The sequence below is a fragment of the Rhincodon typus genome, chromosome 35 (assembly GCF_021869965.1).
Source record: "Rhincodon typus isolate 14 chromosome 35, sRhiTyp1.1, whole genome shotgun sequence".
Classification (NCBI taxonomy): Eukaryota; Metazoa; Chordata; class Chondrichthyes; order Orectolobiformes; family Rhincodontidae; genus Rhincodon; species Rhincodon typus.
Genome location: NC_063366.1, coordinates 21,497,868 through 21,524,500, shown reverse-complemented (window position 1 = coordinate 21,524,500; position 26,633 = coordinate 21,497,868). Strand labels below are relative to the sequence as shown.

Genomic DNA, 26,633 nt, shown 5'->3' with positions numbered 1-26,633 from the left:
GAGAGAGCTTGTTCCATTTGTCTGGATTTCTTCACCGACCGGGTTATGCTGGATTGTGGGCACAACTTGTGCCGCTCCTGTATCACCCAGAGTTGGGAAAAGCAGGAGATGAACTCCTGCCCGGAATGTAGGCAGGACATTCCAGAAAGAAACCTAAGGGTAAATCGGGCCTTAGCGAATCTGGCCAAGAAAGTTCGAAAATTAAAGCTGGATCCCCAAGGGAAGGAAAGTAAACTTCACCGTGAGGAACATGAGGAAGAACTGAAGTTGTTTTGTGAAACTGACATGAAATTGATCTGTTACACTTGTGCAGTTTCCCGGGAACACACATCTCGCAACTTCATATCAATTAAAGAAGCTGTTGAAATCTACAAGGTAAAAAGAACCGATTTCGCGGCCTAATTATGTTATCACAGCTTAAAATGGAAGGTTTTAAAAATGGAGAGACAGCAGAAACAGAGAATTTCCCAAGTTCGGGGAAGGGCTCCAAGCAGTCATTTTCCGGAAATTGGTTTGGAGTCTCAAAAGTAGGCTTTATTCAAGTGGACCCAAGGAAAACCAGTCCGTGACTAACTTGGATGAGAACTCTGCTGAATACAGGAAATCCATTCCTTTTATACACATTCGGTCATGTGTTCATACTTCATTATTCAAGTGACAACTTTGTCAGCCCATAACCATACAATAAGGAAATGTCTCCAATCCTAGGCATATATCTTCATTCATCCAAGCATGGAGCCACTTAATCATGTCTTAGCCTGTTTTGTCAGGTACTATTTGCCGAATTTCTTACCTGTTTAATTTTTTGCTTATCTTCATCTCCCTCTTCTTAACGAGTTCATATTTTCTACTTCCCAAGGCCTAATTGGAGATTCTGCTGATCTTGGCCTTTAGGGTTTACAAAGTTCATCTGGAGAATTCTATTCCCTTGGTTTTAATGTTACAGTCTGATGTCTTCAGATAATACTGATCTTTCTAATGTAGATCTTGCCAAGTGTATGCCCTGTGCTATGTAACCTGTCTCTGTCTCTGTCCAAGAGTTTGTTTTTCACCCTATGATCTGAATGTCGTTGCTTACTGTGATCTGTCTGTACTGCTCAGAAACAAAGCTTTTCACTGTACTTAGGTACACATGGCAATAAACCAATCAATCAGTTAGCTGTTATTGTTTCAACCACCCCACATGTAGCAAGTTTAGTTATTCCAATTAATTCTAATCACTGTCCCAATAATCAAGCTGTTTCTGTGTTATCTACTGTCTTGTATCTAAGTTCACAGATGTGAACAACATCTCTACATCTATCCTGTTGAATTATTTCAGAATTTTAAGGATTTCCATCACGTCACCTCTCAAATTTCTCTTTTATCAGGAAATGTGTCCTAACCTTTCCCCTTGGATAAATCCCCTCATTTCTGGTATCATTATTATAAATTTTCTTTACGCTATCGACTGCAAATAATCATGCATGTGAAATTTCTGCTGTTGAGATCTGCTGATTCATTCCCAGTCAATTCAGATTTGTGTCTTGTCTTTTTCAGGAAGAAAATTGTGAGAAAAGCAGGTAGGACATGTTTATTAAGGAAACAATGGGTGGTTAAGTAAAATTGTTCAGAAACATTTGATAATCAACTTATCATGATCTTTTTAATATTTGAAAGATTAGCAGGGAAAACGACACACTGGAGTTAGTCGACGGTGCCTTGAAAGATGGAATTTTTCGTGGCCTTTCACAGTACACAATTTGGAGAGAATTCCTGAATGTCATTAAGCCTAGTAAAGCTCCTAAAAGCTGCTTATGTCTTGATTTAGACCTTATAATTGATGCATTATACGTAAATATATCAATGTAAATTTAAGAATGAAATAGTGTAAAATAAGGTAGTTTGAAATTAAGTGTTTGGTGGAAAACAAAGTGTTAGTCATGCATCAAATCTACCATTTAAACAAGGATCAACTTCAAGTAGTTGTCTCAAATGTTAGCTCCACAAATGTGTAATAACTTCCCTCAACAGATTGATCACAAAAATAGGTGAAGCATTCACTCCAGAACCTATCATTTGTCAAATTTCAGCAAGCAGAAATTCTGCTATTCCCAGCAGAAAACTTTTCCCTTGTAATGTTCATCCTCCACATGGTGAATCATACCCATCAAGCTCATGGTAGGAAGCGTAAGCCTTTAAAAAAATTTCTTTCGCGCGATGTGGTCCTGCTCAATGGGCCAATATTTATTGCTCATTCCTAATTGACCTTGAGAAGGCAGTGATGAGGTGCTTTCTTGAACCACTTCAATTTCATTTTTTTTGAATGGTCTCTGGGTGTTGCTAAGAAATTCAATATTTCATGCACATCCCCAGTTGATCTTGAACTAACTGGTTGTCTCGGCTTATTCAGAGGTCAGTCAAGTGTCAACTACATTGCAGTGGCTCTGCATTCACGTGTAAGTCAGGGTAAAGCTGACAAATTTCATTCCCTAAATAAAAACCAAAAGAACTGCAGATGCTGTAAATCAGGAACAAAAACAAAGTTGCTGGAAAAGCTCAGCAGGTCTGGCAGCATCTGTAAAGAAAAAAACAGAGTTAACATTTCGGGTCTGGTGACCCTTCCATTAACTCTGTTTTTTGACTTCACAGATGCTGCCAGACCTGCTCAGATTTTCCAGCAACTTTGTTTTTGTTTTTGTACATTTCATTCCTTAACTGACATATTCATCATGTCTGAGACCAGCTTTCAATTACACATTTTAATTAAAAAATTCACTAACTGAATTTAATTTCCACCTGTGCCTTGTAGTGATTGGAACTCATGTCTCCAAACCTAAGCACAGATTGAGTGAGTGGACAAAAACTTAGCAGACAGAGATTAATGTGCAAAAGTATGAGGTCTTATGCTTTGGTAGGAAGAATCAAAAGGCAGACTATTATTTAATAACCGAAGGTTCCAAAAAATCTACAGCATAGAGGTCTGGGAATTCTTATGAATGAAACATAAAAAGCTAGCAAGCAGGTGCAGCAAGTAATTAAGAAGGTAAATGGAATTTTAGGCTTTATTGCACAGGGTTCAGAGTTTAAAAATAGAGAAGATTTTTTGCAAGTGTAAAGGGTTTTGGTGAAGTTTACAGTTTTAGTCCCCTTTAAAAATGGACATACTGACATTGGAGGCAGTTCAAAAGATGTTCACTAGGCTGTTTCTTGGAATGAAACGGTTAACATATCAAGAACTACTAAAAAGGTTAGGGCCTTTTTTCATTTGAGTTTAGAAGAATGAGAGGTGATCATATTGAAACATTCAAGATTCTGAGGAGAGGGTTGACAGGGTAAGTGTTAAAAAGATGCTCCCACTTTAGGGAATCTTGAACAAAGGAACGTGGTTACAGAATAACAGGACACTCATTTAAAACTGAGATAGTGAGGGAACGTATTCTCACAGAATAGTGAATGTCTGAAATTCTCTACCCCAGACAATTGTGGCCATTAGATCACTGCAAGTATTTAACAGGAGGTAGACAGATGGGAATTGATGTCTATGAGGAGCTGGCACAGAAGCAGAGTTGAGTTATAGAATCATAAAGTCATAACGCACAGATACAGACCCTTCACCCCAACTTGTCTATGCTGACCACCTTTCCTAAATTGAACTAGTCCCATTTGCCTACGTTTGGACGATATCCCTCTGAGGTGTGGGACAAGTCACCCATGATCTTGTTGAATAATTAGGCAGACTTGAGGGTTTATGTTCTTATGTTCATCAGGATCTTTGGATTACCAGTCTAGTGAAATTACCCTACCCAAGTGACTTCCTTTCCTGTTGCTGCCTGGGAGCATGGGAAGGAGGAAGAGCGGTGAGGTTATGAAATCAACTGGTGTTCACTGTATTTGTGGAGAGGAACATGACTGCACATCACTTAAGAAGGCTTATACTTAGGGCTGCCAAGAGAAACATTCCATTGACCCTAATCAAAAGTTTGTTAATCCTCCAGGTTGATAGGAAGTTTGACAACCACAAAAGCCCCATATAAAGCTGTTTATTTATTTGGACCAGACAAGAGGTATCAGACCTTGACCAACATTTTCCAGTCAGTGTTGGTGAGATTTTTAACTTTCTATAAGCATGTATAAACAATGATGACAACTTCCATATCCCAAAATATTAACGTGATTGGTTCTTCATAATGTGTATCTGAGTCCCTATCTTTAGCACGTAGTATGAGAGTTCCAGCAAAAAGAGAGTGAGTTTTTTGTTTATTAATTTACAAAACCTCGAGTGTTTCACCAGATTGCTACTTTGTCAGATCGGCTGATTGTTCTGGTGTTCTCTGTCGAATGGGAATTTGTCCTTTTGGAAGTGAAGGGCACAGCTTTAGGGTCTCCACACATGGTTGTGCTGAGAACACATAGGACAAGTGTGAGGAATGCCAATGTGTCGAATGTGGAGGATCCTCACAAGGGGCAGAACTGAAGTTTCACTTTGGATCCTCCTACGTTTAAATTTAATTCAGATGGAGCAGCCTTCTTCTCCAGAAATGTCTCTGCAGAGTAATGGGAATGTTCCTATTGGTCAGTGAGACTGTCCTCTGCTCAGGGCTGAGTAGAAGGAGATCAACATTTGTCCCACCCATTCAGTCAGAAACTGAGTGTGATCTGAGGGCAGTGAGGAGAGTCTAGGGTGGAAATGCATCTTCTGTCTGTCCTATTATGTTAATCTGTCTGTTTTTATGCATATATTTTGTTGAAATTTATGGATATAGTACTGTTTTTGGGATGTCTAATGGTGATGTTGGTTTGCTATGATAGGGTTAGGGTGAGGTGTCTATGTCGAGTTCCATCATCTGGTAGTGTTGTAGAAGAGAGACCTAAGGGTTCACGTGTATATATATCTTTGAAATTGGCACCACATGTAGACAGGGTGGTTAAGAAGGTGTTTAATACACTTGCTTTCATTATTCAGACTTTTGAGTATGGAAGTTGGGACGTCATGTTGAGGTTGTACAGAATGTTGTTGAGGCTTCTTCTGGGGTACTGTGTACAATTCTGCTATAGGAAGGATATTATTAAACTGAAGATGGTTCAGAAATGATTTGCCAGAATGTTATTGGGACTGAAGTATTCGAGTTATAAAGATAGGCTGCATTGGATGGGACTTTAGTCATTCGAGCATAGACATTGAGGAGTGACCTTATAGAAGTTTATAAAATCACAACATGCAGAGATAAGGTGTATAGCAAGGGTCTTTCCCTAGGTTGGGTGAGTGAGTTGGAAACTAGGGGGCATATTTTAAGGTGAGGAGAGAGAGATTTAAAAAGACTTGAGGGGTAACTTTTTTACACAGTGGTTCGTGTATGGAATGAACTGCCAGAGAAAGTGATGGCTGCAGGTACAATTCCAACATTTAAAAGATATTTGCACAGGTGCATGAATAGGAAAGGTTTGGACGGATGTGGCCAAATGCAGGCAAGTAGGTCTAGTTTAGTTTGGGATCATGGCCGGTGTGGTCCAGTTGGGCTGAAGGGTCTGTTTCCATGTTGTATGACTTTAGGGCTCTATCTTGAACGGACGATGGTGGAATGACCTTGAATGTGAGTCCCTCCCCATATACACAAATGTCCCACCAATATACAAATATCCTTCTATTCATGTACACATACAGTTCTATCATATACACACACCTACCTGCAGACATGCACCCTCTTCACATGCACACACCCTTTATCCATATGCAGACTGTTAATCACACACCCACCCCACACACTTGCATATACCCTTACTTGTATGTACATATATACCTAGCCATGTACAGACACTTTGATCCATATGCACACGTACCTGTACCCATATATATGCACTCCCCAATTGTCACAACCTGCTGGGGTAGATGCAGTGGAAATCAAGTCCCACTAATCCCAGGGTTATCACAAATCTGAAGAAATTTAATCAAACTATCCAAAGTCTCCAATTTATCTGACGTAGATTAAGTTAAAAGAAAATGCTCACTAGGTTTCTGTGCTTAACAAGAAAGTAACAGTTTATTGCCAATATATAGTCTTTAACCAATGGCAAAAAGGAAATATGAATTGCTAATTTATAGCTGTAAATCCCAAACTCTACTTGTGTTTAAACTCTCCCTTCACAAACTGACTGAATGATGCATGTAGGCAACAAGACTGGATATTAAGGGTAGTAAAAGGAAAAAAAAAGTCAGGGAAACGCAGTTTGATTGCAGCAGTCTGGACTACAGGAGTTGACAAGTTACTTTCTTTCTGTTTATGCTGATTCCTTTCAGTTATATGCTGTTGACACAAGATTGTTTGCACAATGGTGTTCAGTCTTTTACTCACTGAGAATTCGTCTTTTCAGTATCTTTAAAAGAGAAATTAAAATACCTTCAATAAGGAATTTTTCAGAGAAAGTTAAATGGAAACCAGCTAGCTGTCACAGGGAAAAAGTCAGTAAAATAACAATACTACTTGGAAATGAATGTATTTTGTGTGGTGGAGGCTGGTACGACTACAACATTTAAAAGGCATCTAGATGGGTATATGAATAGGAAGTGTTTAGAGGGTTATGGACCAAATACTGGCAAGTGGGACCAGATTTATATAGGATATCTGGTTGGCATGGACAAGTTGGACCGAAGGGTCTGTTTCCATGCTGTATGTCTCAATATTGGTTGTTTTGAGGTACACAAAACAAGTTGGACCAGTATGTGTCAGAGTCATACAGCACAGAAACAGACCCTTCGATCCAACCAGTCCATGCCGAACATCATCCTAAACTAAACTAGTCCCATCTGCCTGTTCCTATCATATTCATGTACTTATCCAAATGTCTTTTAAACATTGTAATTGTACCCATAGCACCACTTCTTCAAGAAGTTCATTCCATACGCAAACCACCTTCTGTGTAAAAGAAAAAAATGCCTCTGTGTCTTTTTAAAATCTCTCTCCTCTCTCCTCAAAAAATGTATCCCCTACCCTTGATCCTAGGGAAAAGACAACTACCATTAACCCTATCTATACCTTCATTATTTTATAAACTTCCATAAGGTCACCTCTAAACCTCCTACACTCCAGTGAAAAAAGTCCCAGTCTAGCCACCCTTTAACTTTTACTGGCTTTTCCTTCTGGTAACAAGGCAAGGGAGTAAATGATGAATGTTAGTACCATACAAAGTACAAAGAATCAGAGGGACCTTTGTGTGTATGTCCACAGATTCTTGAAGTCAGTAGGACAGGCATATAAGGTAACTGAGAAGGCATATGGGATACTTGCCTTTATTAGTCAAGGTATTGAGGAGAAGAGCAGGAAGGTTATGAGGGAGCTGAATGAGATATTAGTTAGGCCACAGCTGGAGTAGTGTTTGCAATTCTGGTCACAACACGATTGAAAGGACGTGATTGCACTAGAGAGGATGCAGAGGAGATTCACCAGGATATTTTATAGTCTGGAGCATTTCAGCTATGAAGAGAGACTGTGAAAGATTAGCTAGGATGGTGGCTATTAGACCAGAGAAGGCTGGGGGGTGGGTTCCTGATTGAGGTACGCAAAATTTATGTGGAAGATAGTAAGTCTATATAGGAAAAAACCTTTCTCCTTAGTTGATGAATCAATTACCAGGGAACTTTTAGGTTAAAGGGCAGAAAGTTCAGAAAGTATTTAAGGAAGAATTTTTTCACCCAGAGGATAGCAGATAACTGGAACTCACTGCCTGAAAGGTTGGTGGAGATGGGTACTATTACAATATTTGTGCTGCCGTGATTCCTCCATGAATCCTCCCCCTTCCCCATTTCCTAGCCAGGGTCTCCACAGAAGGAAAAGCAAAAGAGCTGTGGATGCTGTAAATCAAAAATTTAAACAAACTGCTGGAAACGCTCAGCAGGTCTGGCAGCATCAATAAAGAGAAATCAGAGTTAATGTTTCGGGTCTGATGACCGGTTCTGAGGAAGGGTCACTAGACCCAAAATGTTAACTCTGATTTCTCTTAGCATATGCTGTCAGACCTGCTCAGCATTTTCAGCAATTTCTGTTTTTGTCTCCTCAGAAGGATATCTAGTGACTCTGTCTAATTTTGATTTTTTTTCCAGTTTCTGTGACCTTGATGAGGAAACAGCAAATCCAGGGCTTGAGTCGTCTAATGATCTGAAAAGTGAGATGGACCAGCATTGTAAAGAGCCTCCATGATAACACAAAAAGGTTTACAATGTGAAATCTGTGCTGGGATCAATAGGATTCACATCAGGGAGACATTACCTGGAAGTGGAAGTGTCAGGGACTCAGCACTGGAGACTGTGAGTAGCTGCAGAATCTGTGGACAGAAAGGGAAGTGTTAGACTGAGACCAGAGAATGGATTCTGGATCATCCAGTGGTCTGAAAATCAGTTTAAGATGAGCTCTTTTGGATCCCCTCTCCCAGTTGGTTACATTCCAAGAAATGTGGGAGTTTATCTTAATCATGAGTCTGGAACAGTTTCATTTTATTGTATGGACACCAAATTCCATCTCCACACCTTCACTGGCAATAAATTCACAGAGAAGCTTTATCCCTTCTGGACCTATGATGAAAACAATAGGTTGAGGATTTGCTGCAATTACAATCCAAATCTGTAAAATAGGCTCGATCTCAGGATAGTTGCTTCATCCTAGGTGGCAGGTTGCTCTCACTTGTTTAGGGTCAGGGTAGAGGTCGGAGGTCTGAAATTGGCACGAACAAGACTTAGTAAACTAAATGATTAAAAGTCGATTCGCTGTCTTTTGGTTGAGGGTTCAGTCTCTTTCAGCGCCTGTGCTTTTTTTCTACATCTTTTCCTTTGAACAGAGAAATTTTGGGGAGGCGATGGCCTAGTGGTGTTATTGTTGGACTTTTGATCCAGAGACCCAGGTAATGTTCTGAGGACCAAGATTTGAACCCTGCCATGGTAGATGGTGGAATTTGAATTCAATAAAAATCTGGAACTAACAGTCTAATGATGAACCTGAATCCATTGTCAATTGTTGGAAAAACCTACCTGGTTCACTGGTGTCCTTCAGGGAAGGAAACTGCCATCCTTACCTGGTTTGGCCAGACTCACAGCAATGTGTTTGATTCTTAACTGCCTTATAGGCAATAAATTGCTGGCCTGGCCAGTGACCCTCTCATTCCATGAATGAATTAAAAAAGAATTGGAGAAAGAATAGTTGGCATGGGAAAAGGTGATGAAAACAGCTACCAGGATATTTTTTGTTACTTCTCCATACAGGAGTGAGCGAGAGAGAAAAGTTTCCTTTGCAACCAAGATGTTACTGCTGTACTATCCATTCCCAAGGCTGTAGCCAATCAAGTAGTTGTTACTATGCTAAGCCCTCCTGAACCCACAACTGAAATTGAAACACCAATCAAAAGACTATCTTTGTATGATGCTGTGCTTAAGAAACACACTCATACATATGACGGAATTCTGTCAAGCAATCTCCCCACTGCTTGAGTTAGGCAATATTGTCGATACAACTCACAATCAGTTCCAGTACCTATTATTAAACTGCAAACATCTTTTTCCACAGTTTTCTTGTTGTAAATTGGTATCTTTTCCAATTTTACATCCACAGTCCAAAACAATATCGACCTTTACAGTTCCCTACTCCTACACTTATCTGGAAAAGAAAACATTCTTTATGCATGCACCTTGTGAAGGCCATTCAGGATTTAATGCACTTCAGTCAAGTCGCCCCTTACTATTCTAAACAGTGGGTGAAAACAATCATAGTCTGTCCAATATTTTCTCATAAGACAACCATCTCTTCCAGTTATTAATCATAGAATCCCTACAGTAAGGAAGTAGGCCATTCAGCCCATTCTGACACTCCAAACAGCATCTCACCCAGACCCCCACTGTCCCTGTAACCATGCATTTCCCATGGCTAATCCACCTAGCCTGCAAGTCCCTGGACAATATGGGCAATTTAGCATTGCCAATCCACCTAACCTGCACATCTTTGGACTGTAGGAAGAAACAGGAACTGCCAGAGGAAACCCACTCAGTCACAGGGAGAACATGCAAACTCCATACAGACAGTCACCTGGCAGTGGAATCAAACATAGGTCCCTGGCACGTGAGGCACCAGTGCTAACCACTGAGCCACCATACTAACCCAATTCAGCAAAGCTCATTTAATGTAGTTTCCAAGCACCTCCAATGTACTTGTGTCTTCCTTAATTAAGGAGGGCAAAAGTGCAAACATTATTCAAGATGTGGTCACCAAGGCATGGCATCTTACCTTTTATGTTCAATTCCTGTCATAATAAAATATGGCATTCCATTAGTCCTCTTAACTACTGCTTCACCTGTAGTTGAGCTTTTGTGACTCATGCAGGAGAACACCTAGATCCCTGTGCACCTTGGAATTCTACAGTCATTCTCCATCTAGGTAACATTAGTCTTTTTGCTGGAAAAATTCAGCAGGTTTGGCAGCACGTGTGGAGAGAAATCAGTATTAAGGTTTCAGATCCAGAGACCGTTCTTCAGAACTGATGGCAGTTAGGAAAAGGATGGTATTTTTGCAGAATATGGAGGGGGGGAGAGTAAACGATAGGTGGGCATAGAGGCCAAAGACAAAGTAAAACAGTTAGACAAACAAAATGGGTAAAGATTGTGGTGTGTTAAAGTGACAGTGTTCCCTGGCCAACCTATCTCTCAAGCTTGTTGCAGTGCTCCAGCGAAACTCCGCGCAAGCTGGAAGAAAAGCACCTCACCAATTGATGCAATTTCTTTTTCAATCTTTGGGACTGAATGTCACTGTAATACCTAGTATTTACCCTCATCTTAATTGGTTTTGAATTGAGTAGCTTCTTAGAGCATTTCAGAGTAAAACACACTGCGGTGTTTCTGCAGTCACATGTAGGCCAGATCTAGTAAGGAAATTAAAGGGGATCAATAAACTAGAAGAGTTTTTTAATGATCTGTGATAGGTTCAGCACCACTATTACTGTTTCTAGTTTTCAATTTCAGATATTATTTTTTGAATTTAAATTCCCCTATTGCCACAGTTGGATTTAAGCTAATGGCCCGAAATTATTAACCTGGACCTCTAGGTCATGAATCCAGTGACTTCATCACTACATCACCATCTCCCCCTGAAGTCTAGTGATTTTGGAATGATTTATGTGGCACAGCTTTACTGACTTATCATTTCAACTTTAATAAATCCTCCGTGGTAAATTATCTAGGTTCATGCAAGACTTGATCACAAGGTGAGATCAAATACTTCAGTTGATAAATCCAGAATGTTTATTGAACATTAAATGGTAGAAATATTACAAGTTTAAATGATGAAGTTTCAAGTAACAATAAAAAGAGAAAAATCTTTTCTTAGTTGTTTAAAAGAATTTTTCACAATTCCTCAAGTGATTAAGTTCAAGTGAAGCGTGTCCCTTCCTGTCCTCGATGCTAGATAAAAGCGTAACAATATCTTCCTAGAAAGCTTCATCTCGTACCTTTAATTCTTATTGTTTTATCTCAAATCAGCCAAACTACTGAACATGAATTAATTAACTGCTTCGTTGGTTATAATGGTTTCTGAGACCTACAAACAGTTTCCCAGGTTTGTTTTCCAATTCATTAGTAGAATAGCTCTAGTCAGAATGATTCCATGTCTGATTTCTATATAATATTTCTATCACACCTAATTTAATTTATTAAGTCATTTATTAATGTTTTATTTACATTCCTCATCTTTAGCTGGGAAACCACTATTTTGCAGAGGAAAAACCCACTGCGTAACCTTAAATATTTAAAATTATATATTATAAACTATTACAGACTACCTGTTACAGGCTATATGTCCAGCTCTTACTAATACCTATTAATAACTATTTCTTCAATTGTCTTGCAATCGAGGCTCAGTACTTTGTTCAGTTGTTTTTGACTGATTTCCGAACATGCATATCATGTAAATGAATTAAGACGTCTCCTTTGTGGTCTCAAAATGGCTTCTTCTAGCCATGTTAGTTTCCTATAACGACCTGACTATAGAAGTGGTTAAGTCCTACTAAATGATTAGTTTTTAAAGTTAGCAATAGTCTGGTAGATGTCCTTCACAGCTCGATCATTCTTAGTGATGGACACTGAAAATCTGTTACCCAGAATCCATTCTGTACCTTGCTACCTACTGTTTCTTCCAAGTGGTGTTCAAGATATAGAATGAACTCATCAGCTGAGCGAAGGTAGCAGGAGGTTTCCCTGCCCAAGTCTGAACTGATGCCCAGAAAATTCAAGGAGCGCAGAGTCAAGCCCAGGGCCACTTCCTCCCAATTGTATAACACTACTATCACCTATGATGCATCTATCCTGCTGCTGGTGCAGGAAAAATCCAAACCAAGCGTGACGATGCGTGAACCTGCAGCTTTGTCTGTAAGATATGATTCACTAAGTCTGACTATATCAGGCTTCTCCTGACTAGTCTGTGGGATCTCTCTTCTCATGTTAACAAAGGTCCCTAGATGTTAGTGAAGACAATCTTAGCAAGGTTAACTAGGTGGAGTGTACATTGGCAGTTCTGACGTCTGGGTTAATGCCGAGTAGTCCTTGCAGTTGTCGTTTTAATTGAACTTTTTACAGTGGTTTGATGGAACCATGGGGCTCACTGGGCCATTAGAGTTTGGAGTCAGTCACATTTCTGTGGATTCGCAGTCTCATGCAGGCCAGTCCATAAGAAACATTTCCTTTCCAAAGGGTATACGTGAACCTGATGTTATTTTTCATATTGTCATAGTTTCATTATCATTATTAATGACCGTTGTATTTTATTTGGATAAATTCCATTAATTGAACTGAATTATTCCCACCGTCAAGGTGGGATTTAAACTCAGGTCTCCAGACCATTACTAGTCCAGTTGCATTATCATTACATACTAAATCTGTCTTACACAGCAGAGTTTCACCTACTTTAAACACCTCAAAGTTTCTTTTTGTGGTCTCAGGACACATTTCTCCCTGACCCTCTCTATAATGTTATGTTGTCATTATGTAAAACGTATAAAAATTGATTTACTGGATATCTTGTATCTGTGGACGTTGGGGTCAGTGTACAGGTGGCTAAAAACAGTCAACAACAGTTCTTCAAAATCTAGGTCACAAATCATCCCAGCACATAAAAGGGGATATTAAAATGAGAAAAATGCTCAGATCTTTAGTTGTGGGGGAATGGGCCTGAATTTGGCATTTGGAAAATATCACCCAAAGTTTCTTTTCCCCAAATGTCCTCTCTTCCCTCTCTAACTGGGGAGGGGATGTTTGGAACCTATGATAGAAGTCATTCTGAGAGAACTGTATTGGCTCAATGTTTCTGGTGACTTCTCCTTGTATTCTAATTTCCTCTACTTCATTAATGGTTTAATCATTTGTAATTGTTATTTTTTTATTTTTTTGCCAAGTCTTCTGAACTACCACTCATCTTTATGAAATTATAGTGTCAGATTGAAAGAAAAGCTATCTTTCACTTTCTTAGTTAGCCATGGTGGGTCCTTCCCTTAGAATCTTTCTTTAGCACTGGAATACTCAGAAAAGAGACATTCTAAAAGAGCTCCTTAAATGACTGCCACTGCATCTCAACTGAACTATCCTTGAACATAAATTCTCAGTTGACTTTAGCTATCTCTGTCTTCGTAACTACCCTTTTTTGAAGTTTGAAGCATCAGTGTTCAATCCACTTGTTTCCCTTTTAAATTCAATACAAAATTCATTCATTATATGATCACTGCTATCTAAAGATACCTTCACGAAGTCATTATTTAAACCTGTCTCATTGCACATTACCAGATATTGTGCACTCCTTATCCTAGGTTGGCTCTAAAACATACTGCTCCAAGAACCTGCCCAGAAAAAGTTTTCACAAACTCTTTGAACATTCAAGCTGTCCTTGCCAAGTGATGCATCCAATCCCTATGCAGATTAAAATGACCTATGATTATCACATACCTTTCTCACAAATCTCCATTAGTTCTTCCTGTATACTCTGTGGTTGCTGTTTAACTTATCTTTCACGTTTCTCATCTCTATGCAAACATATTTCTACATATTGATCTCCTGAACTAAGGTTATCTCTCTCCATTGTACTTGTGCCATCCTTAATTGAAAGAGCTATCCTTCCACATTTTCCAAGCTTCTCGTCCGTTTGCAGTGTGGTGATACATTTTATTTTGATGGAAGTACATAAGATTTTGAATGGTCTTGACAAGGTGGACGTGGAAAGGAGGACGAGTTCAGAAGTAGCAACACTGTTTTAAAATTAGGAGTCACTTTTTTAGGATAGGGATGGCAATTATTTTTTGTCCCTCAGAGTTATGCAACTCTGGAACTCTGTCTGAGTTACAAGTTATTTATTATGAGTTATATCTAGGAAGTTACAATGAAAAGTGTTTTGTTGCCATTTTGAGTTACAAAAAGAATAATAAGAATAAAGAAATTACACAAATAGAATTTCATCCTCTGTACAAGGGTCTTCAAACACAGCTCCAGGGCTTCTGCAAGCTCTGTGAGGTGTCCCAGGCCTCAAGGAGTCCCCGCACTTCAGGCCTACAGCAGCTAGGTGTCCCCAATCTGGGCACCGCCACTGTTGCGGCTGACGACCCACTGAGCACCGCTGCAGACAGTATCCCACCTCCCAACCCCCCTACCCCCCACCCAGTTCATGAGTCCACGTCTCAGGCCTAACACAGCCAGAGTCCTCTCACCAGGCACTTCCATCATTGCAATCAAAAACCCTGTGAGTCCCCACTTCCTCACTCCAGGCCACTCACAGCCGGAAGTCCTCTCTCCAGGCACGACCACTGTCTCTGTTAATGACCCGCTGAGCACCACTCCGACTTCCCCACGACATCAGAAGATGGAGAAAAAGACGAGAAAGGACAGAGAAAGAAGGATGCGGCTGGTCTATAGCGGATGGGCTCAGGAGCCCGAACACCACCTGCCGTGCCAGCGTTGCCAACTTTAGAGGAGGATACATACTCGAAGGGTGTTGGAGGGGAGGTCCTTAAATATTCTTGAGACAGAAGCGGAGAAATACTTATTAGGTGAAGAAATCAAAAGTTATCAGGAGTAGATGGGAATGTGGAATTTAAAACTCGGAACAGACCAGCAATGATCTTACTGAATGCTTGAATAGGCTTGAATCATCCACTTTTGCTGTTATTTTGTATGTTCATTCCTTTAAATATTGGTGAGGAGGCTTCACAGAACTAAGCTCCAATTGGCTCTTTGTCCCATCTCGTGTTTTCCAACTACTGCTCTCTTGGAGTTTGGGAAGTTTCAAAACAGAAGGGAGCACTTCTGCCCTATCCTCACCAAACTTTCACACATTCCAAACGACTGTGATCACACTTTGTCACAAGCTGCACTCCTGATTGCTTTGTTTGTACTAACTGAGTCACAAATGAGTCTGGTCTCTTGCAGTGACAGAAACTAGATTTGACTAGCTATGTAATTAACTAATTTCAATTGCTGTCCAGTGGAGAGTTTGTTTATCCCTGCTTAAGCCTGTAAGATACTTAAATGAATATACACAGGAAATTTCAGTTCAATGCTAATGCAACCAAGACAACATTCACAAAAAAAAATTCAACCTTTGTATTTTCTCACTTCTCAAACTCTTTACACTCTGTTACAAGCTGCATTCTGTCTCTCAATCTCAATCTCAATCTCAAAAGTGTCTTAGCTCCAGAATTCCCAGCAGGTCTCTCCACTGTGATCCAGTCCATCCCTCAGACTCCACTGAGTCTCTCATACCTGATTCCCAGCAAGTCACTTCTCTGATCCTCAACGAGTCTCTCCAAAACGCCTGAATGTCTCCCCACTATCCTCAGTTTCTCCTCCCCTGATCACCAGCAAGTCTCCTCCTTCCCCAATTTCCAGTAGGTCTAAACCCTGCCCCCACCACCAAACAGCAGCAGGCCTCTCCCTACCCAAACCCCAGAGATTTACTTCAAGGTCCTCCCTTTCTCTCAGTCTCTGTGATTGTGGATGAGGGAAAAAATGAATCCCTGGGTTGGGTCATCTGACGATTGGAAGAGTTTGAAATGGATTCTGACATAAATCTCAAAAACAATGGGAAGAAGTTTGTGCAAAAGGTTCAGTGCTTTGGGATTTGAGGGATTCATTTCAGGAAGATGTGGATCATGGGAGTAACCACAGAATCTGTGGAGAACTGGTCTTTCTGTACCTAGAGATTGGATTCTGGACTCTTGGGTGGAATGTGAATCTGGTTATGATGGAATTCTTCACTGAATCCTCACTTCCTGCTAGTCAGATTCCCAGGAATGTTGGAGTTTATCTCAGTTATGAGTCCTTGACAGTTTAAATGTACAGTGCAGACACCAAACCCCAACACCACTCCATCACTGGGGGGTAAATTCACAGAGAAACTTCATCTTTTCTTCCAGACTTGGAGTTTAAACCAGTTTCTGAGAATCTGATCTCGTTGGGTTCTGGATCTGGGAAAAAGGGCAGAACCTTGGGTCGGCATCACATTATCCCAGACATTGACCTTGTGATTAGGGTCAGGGTCAGAGGTCAGGGATTGAGAATTGGAAACCACCACTGACAACAGATTGTCACTAACTGTGTCACTGAATTTCCAAATTATATTTCCATGTTTCCATTTCTCACTCTGCTCCCAGAACATGAAATCCTGAGGGAGAAATCCAAACAATGAAGAGAGGAAAACAAAGAATTTTTATGGATTCTCAGATATGATGTTATAATATTTGAATGTTATTGATTTATTTTTTATTTCATTAAGCTATTTTGACTTTATTATTGATACTTATTTTTAAAAATGTGTTATTCCTGCCTGTTATAATTATGGATTATACTAATGAGTTAAAAATTAGAGATCTGTCTTCATTTTAAGGTGAATTAGAGATGGTTTACTTTGTTATATTATACCTGTGTATACTTACAGACAATGCATGAACTCTTGGCCTAGTTTTGAGGCTTTCAAAAGTAGGAGAGTTCTGAGATTACAGTGGAGATGATTACAGAATGTGGAGAAATGCTGTAAGCAAGAACTGATGATTTTTGGACAAAACAAACATTAGTGAGTTAGAAGAAAACTGACCAAAGGAGGTTGTAGTGAATTGAGTAGAGGGTGCTCATGCAGTGTTAACAAAACCTATACTTGGACCAGAAAGTCTCATTGCTAGAGTTATACCTGAGATCTGAGCACCCAGGCCCAGGGGTAAAAAGGAACTGCCTTCCAGAGAGTGAACGTGATTAATGACCTATCAGAGTGAAACACAGTAAAAGATGATTAAATTGGGTTAAATCTCTTTGATTGAGTTTAAGGTAGAAGCTTTTTTTTTGGATCATTATCTTACTCGTTTAATGTGCCTATTTATCATTAATACTTGTTTATTTTGTTCAAATTCATAAAGTTTCCTTTGATGATTCAATTTCATCCTGGAGTCCTGTTCCTTACTTTCATACCATTGGTTCTTCTCCACATAATGTTCTTTGAATTATTACATTGGGTCAAGCCAGACCCTGAAAAATATCCAGCTTGCCCAGCATTGTCAAAACTGAGATCATAGCAAAGTCAGGGCTCAAGTAGGATCTAAAAATATGACGACAGGATTATGAAATCCATAAATTTAAGCAGGATCTTTATACCTATAGAGGAAATCGAGAAAGGAAAGATATGGTGAAATGAATAAACAGGATTTCATGGGATTCATTACACTTACCGAAAAGGAAAATGGCTCTGTTTTCACTCTTGACAGTTTCTGAAAACAGAAGATTTGTGCCAGCTGGTACAACAAATTAACAAAAATTAATTTAAAAGCCATGGTAGAAAGCTGGGAGTAAATTGTAACCTAGGATTTCAAAGACAGAGGTTTTAACAAATAAGAATCAACAGTAACTGTGTTAGTGTTCTACAAACTCTGGCAGGTTTTAAGTGTAGGTGCTTCAGACATATCACTCAAAAATGAACACTACAGGAGGACATGCAGTGTCAGTGCAGAAGCTGCAAAAAGAACGGACACCAGCAAGAGCCGTGCTGGTGAAGAGGGGTGGGACAGAAGGATGTAGCCCAAAGCAGAAGAAAAATACACAAAAGGAGACTAAAGAGTCTAAGGAAACTGAGGTAATGAGCAAGCAGGATTTCAGCAAGCTGCTAAAACTTTTACAAACTAAACAGGTAGCAGCGGCCCACAGAGAAATGAGAATGGGTAATTTGAGAATGTTTATTATTGCAATGTTATGGGATCAGCACTTCAGAATGTTTTTAGACATCAAAATTGAGGGTCCTATCACCAATTAAGAAATCCTAACTACAGAACAAGCTACATTAACACAAGTAGGAGGAGGAGGACAGAAGAAGGCAAAGCAGAGGGAGTGGGGGCAGTTAGAAACAGAAAGGATAGAGGTGATGGTCAGGTTTTGGGTATGCCCCAATATTGAAACAACCATCTTTGGAATAGAGACATTCAGATTGCTGGGTGCATTTGTAGACTTGGAAGATACAATAATTTGAAGAGTTAAAAAACACAACCCAGAGCATCAGCATGCATTACATCCCTGAACAGGAGTGACAGATAAAATAGACTGGAGTGTAAAGGGAGAACATAGAACTATTTGCAAACTTTACCCAGAACTGTGGGCTAAACACAAAAGAAACTGTGGTTATGTGCAAATAGATCCAGTTAAGACACCAAAGATGATTCAGGAACTAAGACAGTGTTAGGGTTGTGGAAATATTGAAAATAGTTGTGCAGCAATCGTGAGATAGATCCATGAATTGACAAAAAGGAGGCCTACAACCCCAATGGCTAGGACTTTCCAAGGCAATGGAAAGGAAAATGAAACAGCGACGTCGAACCACAAAAAGGAGAAATTATTTTTATCTTTCCACAGATATTCTAGTTAATTACGGTGATGGAGTAAGTGCAACTTATATAGAATGCCTGAGTAAATACCCACAGTCTTTGTTTCCTGTGGTGGTGTCAAGTATATTTAGTCAACCTGGTGTACCATGAAATCAAAAAAAGGATGGGAAATCAAAGAAACATACATGAGTCTGGGGAGACATGTGCTCCAATCATATTATGTGTGTGTACCCCTGGACTTAACCCAAACAGGCAGCCTTTCTTGTGTGCAACAATACAATGGGTATGGATAGCAGGGGCATAATGGTTTTGATCATGCACAAAATGCCCATGACGATGATGCCAACCATGACTACAAGACTAAGAGCCAAGGCCTGAGGCTACTCATGAGTCCAGAATTGACCGAGGAACCTCAAAACAGACCGGCACTGGTAAAGGAAAAGAGAATTATACATAACAATGTACACCATGAGTTGAACATCTCTGATATAAGCATTTCAGGAAAGACCAGAGCCTTATACTTAAGATTATCAGAAATGGTGATAAAACAGATGGCTCAATTCAATTGGGAAGGGACACCAAAATGGGATTCAATAAGGAAACTCTCAAACTGATGGCGAAAGTAGGTCTGGACCATTATAATGCAACAACCCTGTTAAATACTGGAACCTCAGTAGATAATTCAACTGATTTGATGACCCTAGAACAAATTATCTGAACTTTAAACGGACAACTTGAAAAGATTTTGAGTGAACCACTGGAGGTGCAGCACACATAACTCCAAGCTAACCAGGATATGACACAGCAAATCGAGGCCAAGGTAATGGTATTTCAGAGCCATACCCAAACAAATAACAAACCAGTAAAGCCTCAGAAAAGGGAGCCTGAAATGATGTTTGTGGTGTTTATGCTTCATGAATGGTTGAACAAACATGAGAAAACCTTAGACAAATTCAACAAGTCCTCTATGGATCAGCAATAATCAACTGTCTGAGTTAACTAAGACAACGTCCACCATAAATGGTTACAAGCTCACAGGTTTGACTGAAACGTATTCAACAAATAATAACTATATAATACAAGAGAAAATGTTGGGAATAATCTTAGTCATAACTGTGATAACTGACAATTTACAATCTGGAGAGGTGTACAATGTTGAAGATATAGGGGTAATTAGGAGAGGATATAGTGAGGCATCATGGCATCCTTCCTTATGCAATAAAAATATGACAGAAGATATTATGTACCACCCTAGAGGGGTGCAGCACAGGAAAATCAACTATCTTGAGCTGCCATCAAATTTGCAAGACAGAGAAAACTTTAACAATAACTACTAACTCTACCATGGGAGCCAATGTCAGCTGATATACAGCCTACTCAAGTGACCTATATGAAGAAAGACTACTATTGTGTCACCATGGGCCAGACTTTGTTCCAGCATGGGAACAAGTGATACCCCCTGGAAAACAAAACTGTGTGTTTTACACCACAGCTACCATCAAGGGTAGGAAGGATGGAAATTGTAGACATCCACCAAGGGAAGGCGGTCAATCTAGATGTTATAAAAAGCTTCAAGGATGAATTGGATAATATTCAAACAGTTCTCCTGTTCCATTCTCCTGCTACCTGAACATTTGACCATAATTAAGACAGAATAAGAAAGGGTACACAAAATATACCATATCCTAGAAAAGAAATCCAAAAGCATCAAAAGAAAAATTCAATAAATTGATGATACCACATGGTACGATGACCTTGCAAAGTGGGGCGGTTGAATGTATAAATACATTCCTGGTTACGGACAATATCACATGCAACTGTGGATTGTGTGCTACCTGACAGGAATGACTTGCTACTTCAAGAAGACAACAGAAAGACAGCAGAAAGAAACATACATCAACATCCAGAATAAGGTGAAGGGAAGATCCAACTGCACCTTACTTATGCCGTACTGTAATGATACAGATAGCCATTGTGTTTAGGATTCTCTCTATTATTCCAGATGACTGGCCATCTGTAGGAAGGAGAGAATTCTCAGCAACACTTAATTAGTTGGCTGTCTTCAGCAGGGCCAAAGGCCAAAAGGAAAGACTGAAATGGGAAAAATCAGTTTAATAAAGTTTAGAATAGTCTTAGAAGCAAGTAGTAGCTTAGGGAAAATAACAAATATAATTAATCCAGTATATTAAGATTGTTAAAATATACTTGTAGAACAACAGGGCACAAATAGAGGAGACAGTGTTAAAACAAATAATCATGTTGCAGAGTTACTAAAGAATCACACAGGACAGTGAAATGGTAACACTCCCAGGCGACGAATGCTATGCCCAGATCAAATGACTTCCTTCCTGTGAAGAATAAGCAGATAATATGTTCCAGTAAGTAATGACTGAGTGTCCCATCAAAACAAGATTAAACACATAGCAGTTGACCATCTGTGTACCTTCCTCTCCTTGTGCATGTGCCCTGGTGTTTATTTACTATTCAAATGTCAAAGATGGAATTTGACCATGATTGGATAAATAGAATTGTGTCTTATTGGTGATTGGTATATTCAAATAATGTAATGCTCACATAAAAACAGTACAAAAATCAAAGTTTGGTTAGAGATCTTAGAGATTCATTTTTCTCAGGGGAAAAGTGGGTCTTCCTTGCATATGCACGAATAAACACCAGAGAAGCTTCCAAGTGTCTCCATCTGGTTTTGTGGGTTGAGATAAGCGAAAGAAACCTGCCCTTTCATTAGGCTGCGACTCAGAACTGACACAGCTCTGTGAAGATAATGGTTTGGCAAGCATTATTCTCATAAATTAATGCTTCCTCATTGCATAGTAAAAGAAACATGAGGTCAGATCCAAAGTGCAGTTGGGAGACGTAAGGAGCTTGAGCATGGGAACTTGGAAAAGGGACACACAGTTGTGCATCAGAGAAGAAAAATAATTTGAGCATCTTCCAACAAATCTGAACCAAGACATTCTGAGTAACAGTGATTTGTTAATATAACTAAGCTTGCTCCAGAAGCAAGAGATGATTTCAACAGACGAAAAGACAAATTCAAATGTATCCTCTTCATGCCAATAAAAAGGAACATAATTTAAACTCTTCTTCACTGACCTCCAATTTTGGTATGACTAGAATAGGAATTGTCAGACAGAGCCCAATGCCAAAATCTGTGAATGACCATCAGAACCAACCAGATCTGAAAGCACAAGTATCCTTTCTGCTCCTTGTGTAAATGATTCACAAATTAAATACCGGGGATTTGATCCTTCTTCCAAGCAGAATCTGCCAGTAAATTATCTAGAAGATGCAGTTGTGATGACCTTTCAGAATGAAAAATATTCAGACAACGGGCACTGTATTGAAGAAATCATTAGGGTACTTTATGGAAGTTAGAACATCACAGTGATTCTGGCATTTCTGCATCTTCAGTCAGAATTATGTTTGGAAATGAACAGAATAGATTGTGATTTTTCTTCATCATTAGATGCTTTGAAGAATTCTAAGAAAGCAAAAAGTAAAAGAAGGCAAGCCTTTCCTCCCTGTATCCTTTGTCCAAGCCCAGATTATCTGCTACAATTAAATCAAAGCTGGGTGGTCAGAATGTAACCTTAACTGTGATTCAGGTCAAAAGGAGGAAATCATTTGAATAGAATGTGCAGATTCTGGTTTACAATATCTGACAGAGAGTTCTGAGGCTGAATGTGAAAAGATCCCTGATTGTTATCATATCAACAATGGATAGGAAATGGAGACCATCTCTGGTACCAGTATTGAGGAATGGAGTGCAGTTCCTCCTGGTTGTGGCAGAGAAATTTATGAGTTGCTTGTAAGATTCCGATGGCAGCATGCCTCAGAATGGAGAAAAATCATGCAAAAATAATGAAACATTCTTTTTGGCCTGGATTACATAGGATGTGGCTAAATTTTGTCAGACAGGTCATACATGTCAAATTGAGAAACTCCAACCATCAGTTAAACCAGGCCTTTGATTCACATAGCAGCTTTTGATCAACCATTTAGAGGATCTTATGAGCTTGTGTGGGATGCCTAACCAAATCCAAAGAAGGCATCAATTTTTTTAGCCATCATGGATGTATCTATGCAGTTCCCTGATGAAAATATTACAGTAAATATTGAAGAATTAGTTCAATTCTTCCTGAGGCATGGATTACTCAATGAAGTAAAAAGGTCAAACCTTGTGTCCCAGATATTTAAAGAAACAATGGTAGCCTAGGAACAAAATAGCTTAAGGGCCACATTTTCACCATGATGGAGAGCCTCTCTGTCATGGAGAAAATGACAGAGAAGTCTGAAAATTGGAAGCCCTGTCATGTACATTTAGTTTCCTGTTTTCAAAGGGGTGAGTTTAAAGATGGCCCAGCTTTCATGCTTGCATGGTTCACAGAGATAGATGGCAATTTAAATGATCTGCTGCCTTCATTCAAATTCTATTTTAATATTTGTGCTGTCTGAGATCTGGAATGTGCAATCAGACCAGATCAGATCTCTCTCTAGTGAGTTTACTTTGGATAGCCAAGGTAATTCTCTGGAGAAGTGATATCCCACGTGGATATGGTCCCAGAATACCGTGGGTGGGGGTCGAAGGGGATTAGGTATTCATTGGCATTGCAAACAAAAGGCAGTAATCTGCCTAAAACGTGCATAATCCATAGGAATGATCAAACGTCTCTCATCCAGCTTCTCAACCAGGGTAGGATCACAACATTTAAAGCCTTTTATATAAGGCATAAATTTGGACATATTCATCAGGCAATAGATGCTCAGCCTGCCTTCAATAGACGAAAATGGTAGAACAATTATAACATTACCTACTGCATTATCAACAAAATGGAGTCTTAGAATGAGCTGATAGGAGTATTAGTAAGTGCTTGTTGGAGAAGACATGACCAGAGGTTGTGAATAACTTTAGAAGATTTCTATCCATATCAACAGAAATCTCACACATCATTAAACTGGCTTATAAAGTTGGAGAAGGATTTTCCGAGATGGCGTTGGAAGAGGTTGTGGAGTTATTTGAAAGAAAAGGAGAAGAGCGAACAACGGAATATTTGGAAAGATTGGTACGAAGTGAGTCTGTGGAATCAGCTGAAGATGACAAAGAAGCAGAAATCTTGGTCTGGATGCTCAAGAAAGTGACAAAAGTCAAAACAGCATCAAAAGTATTGACAGATTTATTGCTTAAGTACAATCCATCTATCAAGCATAGCATTTGAATCAAAAGTGATATAGAAAATGCTTTGCTCAAATGCAGAATTTTAGAGGAATTAAAGAAAAAGGCATCCCAACTTCCCATAACAATGTCCTTTACAAAAAACCAAGCCAACTGCAAATCCACAAGTAGAATCAGAAAAATGCCTCTTTCCTGCCACCATCTTGCTCCTAGATTTTCCCTCCCTTCCAGACTCTATCTGCTAGATCTACAGCTGTTGGATGTCATTTTTAACAATGCACTTATCACCATCAGATTCATCTGTCTCACTGTAATCGACACATTACAATCATCATCAGTGCACCATGCTTTACAATACTACATAACTGCTTTTCATCTCATCTTCTAGTTTATTCTATCTATTTATGTGCATTTTTATAAATATTTATCTTTTGCATTATTTTATTAACTGATATATTTTCTTTTGAGGTGTTTAAGTGTTTTAATGTGTTTATTAGTGGGTGCTAATGTTTTCAAACTTTAATGACCATATTTATGTTTATTTGGGTCATATTTACGTAAAGGAAGGCCTCAGTGGTATCTGCACTTTTTGTTATCCACTGACATTCCATTTCATTCACAGGTATTGGGAACTGAGTACAGTAGAAAGTCTCCAATGATAGAAAGAGGAAAAAAGCAGCTCATTGAATCCTGTAGTCCAGACTGGTGGAACTGAACTGCGTCTCCATAAATTTTCTTCTTGTTCTTCTACCCTTCATATTAATGTCTTGTCTGTGTGCATCTCTCTGTTTATTTGTGAAGGGGGACTTTAAGAAGCGATAAAGCCTTAGTTGTTGGGTTATAAGTTAGCTATTTGTATTTCTGAAATGCCATTAGCTAAAGACAATTCAGTTGTAATAAAACAGCTTTTTGTCAATTACAGAAACTGGTGAGTGTTATTTTTTAACTTAAGTTCATCAGTCAGGAAAATTGGGGACTTTGGTCAATTTAACTAAGCTTTTCACATTTGTGATGAGTGGGGCTCAATTTCTAGTACACCACCCCACTGAATCACGAAAAAGTTCATGTATAAACTTCTCTGCGGCTTCTCCTCTCCCTAACTCTTGACAATTCAAGTCCCATCTCCCTCCAAGATCTCTGTAACCTTGCAAATCCCTTCATCTGATCATTGACACTGATGTCATTTGGGCTCCATGTTTTACAATTCCCTCCTTAAACCTCTCTGAATCTTTCTCTCTCCACCCCACCCCAGTATGTCCCTCCTCAAATCCCACTTCTTTGACAATATTTTTTAGACATCTCCTACAAATATTTCCTAATTTATCTTGGTGTTAATTTTTGTCTGGTTGCATCACGCTGAAACATTTTTGGATGTTTTAATGTGTTAAATAAATATAAATTAGAACTCTTGTCCCAATTCTCAAGTTACTGACCTGGACATTGTCTGGTCCCTAGCGCTCTCTGTTTGAGTGGAGACCCAGGGCAAAAATGCTAAGAGACAATAGGGACTTGTCATGGCTGAGACACATCCAGCCTTCCGGGTGAGGTGACTGATGAGGAACAGGACTCCTGGCTGATTCTCCCCCTCCATTGATCAGAGGTGCTCTGGTTAATTGGAATACATCCAATAATACCACAGGAATTACATCTTCCCTGGGTGCTTTTCTAACTGAATCCTTTCTAACCAGTGAGTACCTGACTGTATTACTGGCCATAGCAAGAATCAGTGACTGACTTGTAGTTGATGCTGCACTGAAAGAATGTTGAGTTTATACAGGGACATCTATACACATTGATGTCTTCCAGTAGTTAGATTTGATGATCTGGTCAAATGTTAAATTGACCTTCTTGAAATGTTTGGACAGATTTGAGACAAATACTGCTGATCAGACAGTGCTTTAGAACAACAGCTGCTCTAAATGAGCCCTGGACAGTAAACAACATGGACACCACTCAGTACAATGGAAACAAGTGTGGAGATTTTGGTGAATGGTAAAAGAGGAGTCGATCAAACATTCTTGGTATATCTCACACCGAAAAGGTTCTTCTAATGTGTAGATTCACTGATGATCCTGGAAGTCTGACAACTGAGAGATATTTTCATTACAAAACTCATACCAGTGTTGATGGTCTAAGAGATACATTGACTACTGTCACATCCTTCATACCTGAATGGCTTCTTATCTGTGTGGATCCACTGGTGCTTCAGGCTATAAGAGAAATGGATGAAAGTCTGGCCACAAACATCACACCTGAATAGTTTCTCCTGTGCATAAATCCTCTGGTGTCTCATCAGGTTAAAGACATCAGGAAACCTTCCAGCACAAACCTTGTAATTGAAGGGCTACCTGAATATGCTGGACCACAAAGGTTTTGCTGAGGAGGTGAATGCTTGATCAGACACTTCACACTTGAAGGGTTTTCCCGTATGGATCCTCTGGCACCTTTGATAACCAAAGTAATGGTTGCGAGCCTTATCACAAATCTAACACCTGAAAGTTTCTTCACATGGATCCTCTGATGATCAAAGCAGCTTAATAATTGTGTGAAACTGTCATATACCTCACACGTGAATGGTTTCTCCTCTGTGTGA

At 39.4% G+C, this 26,633-nt stretch overlaps 1 protein-coding gene across 1 annotated transcript; it reads left to right on the top strand.

Moving 5' to 3' along the window:
- LOC109919743 (nuclear factor 7, brain-like) lies at positions 1 to 25,056 on the top strand. Its single transcript, XM_048616608.1, has 4 exons — positions 1 to 375; positions 1,540 to 1,562; positions 8,078 to 8,281; positions 24,663 to 25,056. The coding sequence occupies exons 1-3, from the start codon at positions 46 to 48 to the stop codon at positions 8,172 to 8,174; spliced, it is 450 nt and encodes a 149-aa protein (XP_048472565.1). The 5' UTR covers positions 1 to 45; the 3' UTR covers positions 8,175 to 8,281; positions 24,663 to 25,056.
- The last annotated feature ends 1,577 nt before the right edge of the window (positions 25,057 to 26,633 follow it).

Excerpts from the sequence above, each read along its gene's own strand:
- LOC109919743 (XM_048616608.1), top strand. The coding sequence starts at position 46 with ATGCTGGATTGTGGGCACAACTTGTGCCGCTCCTGTATCACCCAGAGT. Across the intron at positions 376-1,539 it reads AAGCTGTTGAAATCTACAAG|GAAGAAAATTGTGAGAAAAG; the intron begins GTAAAAAGAACC and ends TGTCTTTTTCAG. Across the intron at positions 1,563-8,077 it reads GAAAATTGTGAGAAAAGCAG|TTTCTGTGACCTTGATGAGG; the intron begins GTAGGACATGTT and ends TTTTTTTTCCAG.